The sequence below is a fragment of the Spea bombifrons genome, chromosome 13 (assembly GCF_027358695.1).
Source record: "Spea bombifrons isolate aSpeBom1 chromosome 13, aSpeBom1.2.pri, whole genome shotgun sequence".
Taxonomy (NCBI): domain Eukaryota; kingdom Metazoa; phylum Chordata; class Amphibia; order Anura; family Pelobatidae; genus Spea; species Spea bombifrons.
In genome coordinates, this window is record NC_071099.1 from 18,435,053 (window position 1) to 18,443,453 (window position 8,401).

Genomic DNA, 8,401 nt, shown 5'->3' on the forward strand with positions numbered 1-8,401 from the left:
CAAATACTTCTGCCTGGGGCGCCACTTGGGTATATTTTATGATGTGGAAAAGGTTTTTTTTATCCCATTTCATGAACATTCTGTATATCTGTAGACGAGTCGCCCCGTACACAAAACACATTTGGGAGAAACATGTAACACGTACTATGCGGACCCGTCCAAAACACATTTACCGAAAGGAACAAATAAAAGAAGCACAGAAAGGAGTCAGTCATTGTGTAAGATAAACACTGTCTGTTTTTGTTTGTTAAAAAAAAAAAATTAAAAAACCATGATGGCTTCAAGAAGAAATGCAAGCAAAAATTCATATAGTAGCCCAAAATCATTAAATCAGAGCGGGTCAGGGGGCTGTGATTTGTGGATACAGAAATATATGATATGTTTGCTGTATCTCTATATCTCGTGTATCTGTACTGCATTACTTTGATTGTATAGCGCAGTTGCGTTGCTGTCTGGGCCCCGGTCGCATTTATCTTTGGTGACCCTGGTCGCAGTAATTCACGCGGCTAAACATGCGGTGCCTGGACGGTAACAACGGTGCAACACATGGTGAAGGGGCCGATATGTACAGGAGCTTGGAAGGGATGAATAAACTGTATATAGCGTATAGAACTTTTATGTGATATTTTATCCTTTTTATCAAGTATGTTGCAGCTACAAATCAGTATTTAGTTCATTTTCGTCCTCCCCTCTTGCCATTTGCTCAAATAACTTCATTGGCGACATCCCCTGAGCCCTGAGCGGAACGGGGTTTCTGGAGGTTCTTGGAGACGATCGGACTTCTTAGCACCACAATAGTTTGGGGATCCGGTGCCAAAATCCTAGAAGAACATCGCTGGTTGTCGTAAATCCCGCGGATGCCGTCACGGAATCAAACCGCCTAACTGCATGTAATGGGATCGCTGCATCACGCAACATGCAACGGATCACGCAATCTCCTCGTTTCTGCAAAGGACTAAAATGTGATACCGACCCTGACTGCAGAAAGGGTTAACGGACTATGTGCGAGGGCCGCTGAGCATATGAATGCGTCTTATGCGGCCCCCATTTACAGTCTTCTCTCTTTTCAATGTGGTTAGAAAATAAATACTATTTGAAATACCTGAAATCCTAACCCTCGTGTATTTTTTTTAGGGTGTTTTATATTTTGTCGCATTTGGGGGTCACAGTTGGAGGGTAGCGCGTAAGACCGGTGCGTAAAACGCTGTATGGTCGGGAGGATTTAATACCGGGGCGGCCTGGCGACGTGCCGCGTTTCTGCGCTGCAGGAGATTACCTGCGCCCCGATTAATAGTAACGTGGTTTCCGCTTGCCCTTTTAAGCCTATATCCGTCCCAAAAAGCCGTGTGAAAATGTTTGATTTTTAAATGGAGCGTGACTCTGCCCCCACACAAACACCGCAGAAACCGTAAAACAGTCGCACAGGGTCCAAAAATATATTTTATTTATTTATCACCAACAATTTAAACAGCGCCTCTTACAATCCGTATGCAACACACAGCAGAAGACGACCAGCTGATCCATCAGGCTTACAATCCATAAAGTGCATGCCTCGCTGGCGTGTCCCTTAAACTGAAGTCACGCATGTACACAATACTGTGTATCGGTGGAGACAACGCTCTGCACTCCGATAACCTCGCACAATCAGCTGATTCAGTAAATAAAACCACATGGCAGAAACCGCTTGCGCAAGATGTCCTTCCCCAGCCGAGAACCGCGGCCGTTTCTCAGAATCTGTTTGTTTCGGCTTCACAATATTTACTAAAAATGTATCCTAAATGCACTGCTACACAACTCAGATACGTGCGCCCCCCCCGTAACATCGCTGCAGAATCCGCCGGCACGCTGTAAATAAATCGAATGAAATCTAATTTGTGTATTTTGTGGATCTCACCTCCTGTTCTCCCTCTTTAGCTATAAATAAAAGGTCGAAGTCACAAAGCCCATCATTCTAATAAACGGTGACATCGACATCACATGTAATGCATACGTGTGTATAATATATATATATATACCTCCTTCCTGTTACATCAGCATGCATGCCTATTACATCATCTAATCGTTAATGTGGAACGCGATTACGTGGTAATATTTTTGTTTGGAGACACAATGGAAAGCAATAAACATAGGCTTTAGTTCCTCTTATACATGAACCTCCTTATATACAGGCATCAGGACACAGACCCCTCACCCCTCCTAATACACAGACATCAGGAAAAGAGCCCCTTCTCTACTGACAACCAGGGGCTCCCAACTCCAAATGGCTTCACTAACAGGGCAGTGTTTGGTAATTAGTGGTATTTATCACATGCTGTTCCTATGGAGAGATCCTCTTACCCCAAATACACCGACCCCCCCCCTAATACACAGACATCGGGACACAGACCCCTCACCCCTCCTAATACACAGACATCAGGACACCTCTCACCTCTCCTAATACACAGACCTCCCCCCCCTCCTAATACACAGACATCAGGACACCTCTCACCTCTCCTAATACACAGACCTCTCCCCCCTCCTAATACACAGACATCAGGACACAGACCTCTCATCCCTCCTAATACACAGACATCAGGACACAGACCCCTCACCCCTCCTAATACACAGACATCAGGACACAGACCCCTCACCCCTCCTAATACACAGATATCAGGACACAGACCCCTCACCCCTCCTAATACACAGACATCAGGACACAGACCCCTCCTAATACACAGATATCAGGACACAGACCTCTCCCCCCTCCTAATACACAGACCCCTCACCCCTCCTAATACACAGACATCAGGACACAGACCCCTCACCCCTCCTAATACACAGACATCAGGACACAGACCCCTCACCCCTCCTAATACACAGACATCAGGACACCTCTCCTAATACACAGACCTCTCCCCCCCCTCCTAATACACAGACATCAGGACACCTCTCACCTCTCCTAATACACAGACCTCCCCCCCCCCTCCTAATACACAGACATCAGGACACAGACCTCTCACCCCTCCTACATATCCGCAGATACCCCGCCTGATTTCAGGGATACCCAAATAACTCCACCACCTAATTATAATCCATGGGACAGGAGATGACTACCTCTTACATAAATAGCCTTGCCTGTTCCTGGAGTTATTTATCATCGTTTCTCACGCGTGTCCGGCACTCACGGCTTATTCTGCAACCACAGAACCGGTTAAACCACCACAAGAGCACCTGATCGGAAACTGCTTTTAAGGGTTAAATAACGCGTTGGTGGATATAGGGGGACGTCAGTAATTATATGTATAATGTACACCCACTGGTCTCTTTATTAGGGACAGCTCGCTAGTACTGGGTTGGACCCCCTTTTGCCTTCATTCTTCGTGGCAGACGTTCTACAAGGTGCCGGGAACGTTCCTCAGAGATTTTGGTCCGTATGGACGCGATGACATCACGCGGTCGCTGCAGATTTGTCCCCCACATCCCAGAGGTGCTCTATTGGATTGAGATCTGGTGACTGTGGAGGCCGTTGGAGTTCAGTGACCTCATCGTCATGAAACCGGTGTGAGATGATGCGATTTGTGACGCGGTGCGTTATCCTGCTGGAAGCAGCCATCAGAAGATGGGGACGCTGCGGTCATAAAGGGATGGACACTGCGGTCAGCAACAATACTCAGGCAGGCTGTCGCGTTTAAACGATGCCCAATTGGTACTAAGGCCCCCCCCACACCATTACACCAGCAGTCTGACCGGCTGATCCGAGGCAGGAGGGGTCCCCGCTTTCATGCTGTTGATCCGGGCATCTGAATGTCGCAGCCGGAATCGAGACTCATCGGACCGGCAGCGTTCTTCCCGTCTTTGTCCCATTTTGGTGATTCTGTGTGAATCGCAGCCTCGGATTCCTCCTATTATTTATAATCGTTTTTATAACTCGAGTAACTTTCTGCTCTGATTGTTTGCGATCGGTGAATGCGGGACGTCCCGCAATCCGCCGCCGTTCCTTCAGGCAGTCAAAACTTTCCAGAGAACGAGAAGCGAAGACTGGAAACCAGTTTGAGGAAATGGTTTCTCGGAGTTCTACCAGTTACTGTAAACGGGGGGGGGGGCAAAGGAAGCTTTTTGCAGAAGAAAAAGCCACTCGATGGTTTTGGCAGGAAAATTATTACAGAAATTGGTTTATCTGCCGCATAAAAATAACAACTCCTGGATCCTCCAATCTGATGGCGGAGAAGACCCGGCCGGCCGGCTACTCTGCCCATTTCTCCCAATGTAGAGATTTGGACCTTTGGTCTTTTCTTTGATTCAGGAGCCATGGGTGCTTAAATCCCCTCACTGTATGAGTCTCTACCACTTCTGCTGGGACTCTGCTCCACCTAAATACCACCATATCTAAAGTAAAGGGAATGTAGGGTGCAATCTCTCACACGGCCTGTAGAAGACCGGGGTGAACACGTAGTGAGAGTTCTCATACGTCACGCTGTGTTTTTGATACATTTATTCGTTCCTCGATTCTTTTAAAGGGAAAGCGCTCTGCGGATCGTCCCTGGGCCTGAATTCGAAACCATCGGCCCCTCCTTGATGACGTCATGCTCCATAGATGGGCGCTTCGGTTCTTACCCGATTTGCGACATCCTGAGGACTTCCCCGGAACACCCAGCTGCCGGGAGGCGTGGAGTGCGTGACGTCACCGCGATTTAAATGCCTCGGAGAGATGCTGGCTCTTATTGAGCGGGGCGAATCGCAGCTTGTCGGGACTGCATCGCGCTATCGCGACCGGAACCCGGGAACCCCGTTGTGTTGATTTTGTTCATCCGGATTTGAATTCCAAATAACCGACAATGGGACAGCTATTCACTAAACTCATGAGCATCTTCGGCAATCGCGGTGAGTTCTGGAGGCCAATTGTTCTGTGCTGATCGTTCTAAACTATTCTAGAACTATATACTATTCTATATGTACCATGTATAACTATATACTATTCTATATACTATGTGTAACTAACTATATACTATTCTATATTTACCGGTATATTCTATGTATAACTATTCTATATACTATATATACTATTCTATATATACCATGTATAACTATATACTATTCTATATACTATATGTAACGAACTATATACTATTCTATACCTACCGGTATATTCTATGTATTACTATTCTATATACTATGTGTGGCTATATACTATGTTACTATGTATAACTATATACTATTCCATATCTACCGGTATATACTATCTATTACTATTCTATATACTATGTGTGGCTATATACTATGTGTGGCTATATACTATACTATACTATATACTATGTGTGGCTATATACTATTCTATATACTATGTGTGGCTATATACTATGTGTGGCTATATACTATACTATACTATATACTATGTGTGGCTATATACTATTCTATATACTATGTGTGGCTATATACTATGTGTGGCTATATACTATTCTATATACTATGTGTGGCTATATACTATGTGTGGCTATATACTATGTGTGGCTATATACTATGTGTGGCTATATACTATACTATTCTATATACTTTGTATAACTATTCTATATACTATGTGTGGCTATATACTATGTTACTATGTATAACTATATACTATTCTATATACTTTGTATAACTTCTATATACGCGGTGTGGTCAGTTTGCGGCGACTTTCGGGTTCTGAGGTTTGTTTACGAAACAAATAACCCAATAGCGTCTTAAAAAGCAGGGGATGTTTTTGTTATAATAATAATTGAAGCTCCATCCTGGCTGCTGATGAGCGCTGGCTTCTAACGGGTGAAAGACTCTGCTCCCGCAGCTGTACATGAAGTCTTTGGGGAGTGTGAGTGTGAGTGTGATCGCTTGTTTTGCCCCGGCTGGGGGTAGACGATCTGCCCCGGATCTGGAGGCTGTTTCTGGGCGCATTGTTCTGGGCGTCTCTGCGGCCGGCGCTTGGTGTTTTTGTGAGATTAGAGGCGCTGGGGTTTGAGACTCTACACTCTCCCCCCTCACTTCCCCCTCTCTCCCCCTCTCCCCCCCTCTCTCCCTCCCCTTCCCCTTCCCGATTTCTTTCCTAAACTTCTTCCAGGGCTCTCCAGGAACCCCGTGCGGCCATCAGCTGTGAAATGGGGACCAAAAGGGGCAAATTCACTAAAAGAAGAGGAAAGTTTTTAAAGGGCGGTTGTGATTTAATCTACGTTTCTAGTAAGCGGCTTCTGCAGAAGCTTGGCTCGCCCTCTGTAATGTGCAGCGAGTCATATGCTCTTCTAGATTGTAAGCTCTTTTGAGCAGGGACTTCCTTGCCTTTCGGTTTCTGTAACGCCAAACTGTTATGATCTGCTTGTCTCGTATACCCTTTGTACAGCGCTGCAGAATATGACGGCGCTATATATTTCCATATACGCACGCACTATAATATTCCTCTAGATTGTAAGCTTGCGAGCCGAGTCTCTCCGCCTAATGTATCGGTTTGTCAGTTCTCTTCTCGTCAGACCCCTTAAATATATGGATTGTATTAAGCGCTGCGTAAACTGTTGGCGCTATATAAATAAAAGATGATGATGATGATGATGATGATGATGTAAAAGTTGATGGCGCTTACACTGGTTTGATGCAAGTTCTTCGCTTAGGGGCTATTGCTGTAAAAGTTCACACAACTTCCGCGTTATCTTCGTTTCGATCGCTCGCCTCCGTGGTACTCGGTCTGCTAAACGTTCTCGCTCCTCCCCAACTTCCTGTTTTGTAAAACTTTGGTTTTTGGGGGTTAGACTGCTGTGGGGTCAGACTGCGTTTGGGGGTCAGACTGCTGTTTGGGGTCAGACTGCTGTTTGGGGTCAGACTGCTGTTTGGGGTCAGACTGCTGTTTGGGGTCAGACTGCTGTTTGGGGTCAGACTGCTGTTTGGGGTCAGACTGCTTTTTGGGGTCAGACTGCTTTTTGGGGTCAGACTGCTGTTTGGGGTTAGACTGCTGTTTGGGGGTTAGACTGCTGTTTGGGGTTAGACTGCTTTTTGGGGGTTAGACTGCTGTTTGGGGTTAGACTGCTTTTGGGGTAACGCTGATTCTGTCCCTCTTTTTCCACAGAGCACAAGGTGATCATTGTAGGTTTAGATAACGCCGGGAAGACCACCATCCTGTACCAATTGTAAGTATCCTACCTTCACACCCCACCCCCGGCAGATGGCCTGGGGGTATTAAGACAAAGCGTTTGGAAACAGGACAAAGGGACAGCGTAATTAGCATGTGACCATCAGCAGGATGCAGGGGCAAAGGGCTGTTACGTTTTCCGACCCTGGAATATTTGATAATCTCGTTATCGCGTTGATGACTCCTTTTGTCTCTCAACTGAAAGCAAATCTTGGTAAAAAGCAGGCTACGCTTTAGTGGGCCGGGCCGGACAGGCTGTACGCCTCTGTTCTCTTAGCCCAAATAGCCTGGCTCCCTACCCGACGGCCTGTAGGGAAACAATAGAATGAGTCTACAATAGTCTGTCGCTGACTAATGGGAGGAAGGTGCTTCGTTGTGCAAGCAGGACTTCATTAGCATTGCCATAAAGAATCCACTCGCTGTGGTTTGTGAGCAGGCAGGCGCATCCAAAATATCACATGACCAACAGCAACGGCGGCCTCCTCTCTCCAGCTTAAAAAGTGGGGAAAATTAAGAAAAAAATGCACTTTTCCTAATCCCACCTATTATTTCCAAACTAGGGAACCCAATTATGTGTCTTTTGGCGAATTCAATGCGGATTCCGCGCCATCTGCTGCCATAAATGTAACGAATTTCTATTTTCTGAACTCTGTTATTTCCATCCCAGCCTGATGAATGAGGTCGTCCACACGGCCCCCACCATCGGCAGTAACGTGGAGGAGATCGTGATTAGGAACACGCACTTCCTGATGTGGGACATCGGAGGACAGGAGACGATCCGGGCCACGTGGAACAGTTACTACTCCAACACGGATGTAAGCGGCGCCCGGCGAACGGCACTAACAGCGCAGCTCGTATCGCGCGTAATAATATAAATATTACCTGCTCCTGGGTATTCTTATTCAACGGGAGAAAAGTGTTGGGTAATGCTCTGAAACGAGAGGCGCAGAGGCTTGGATGTAATGCCAGGAATTTGGGTTCCCTAAAAGGGGTGATGGGAACACACATGGGGTAAGCATAGAGCCGTCCTGAATATAAGACTATGGCAAGGGCCGAATAATCGGTGTTTTTTACAGCATGGAAAAGAATGGGCAGACTGGATGCGCCACGCGGCTCTTTCCTCCTTAAAGCCCGATATTCTTTATATTGGAGTATTTGTGTATATATATGTGTGTGTGTGTATGCGTATGCGTGTGTGTGTGTGTGACAGCCGCTCTTCGCTTGCCGTGATTATCTGCAGTGAGCCCGAGCTGCCCCCCCTTTTCCTGGAACACTGGA

General features: G+C 46.4%; 1 protein-coding gene across 1 annotated transcript in view; it reads left to right on the forward strand.

Annotated features, from left to right (window-relative positions):
- The first annotated feature begins 4,623 nt into the window (after positions 1-4,623).
- ARL5C (ADP ribosylation factor like GTPase 5C) overlaps positions 4,624-8,401 on the forward strand; it is a 6,997-nt gene continuing 3,219 nt past the window's right edge. Inside the window, exons 1-3 of the mRNA XM_053453921.1 lie at positions 4,624-4,860; positions 7,061-7,121; positions 7,791-7,938. Of these exons, the coding sequence (XP_053309896.1) occupies positions 4,815-4,860; positions 7,061-7,121; positions 7,791-7,938 (255 nt within the window). The 5' untranslated portion in view covers positions 4,624-4,814. The remainder of the gene's footprint in view (positions 4,861-7,060; positions 7,122-7,790; positions 7,939-8,401) is intronic.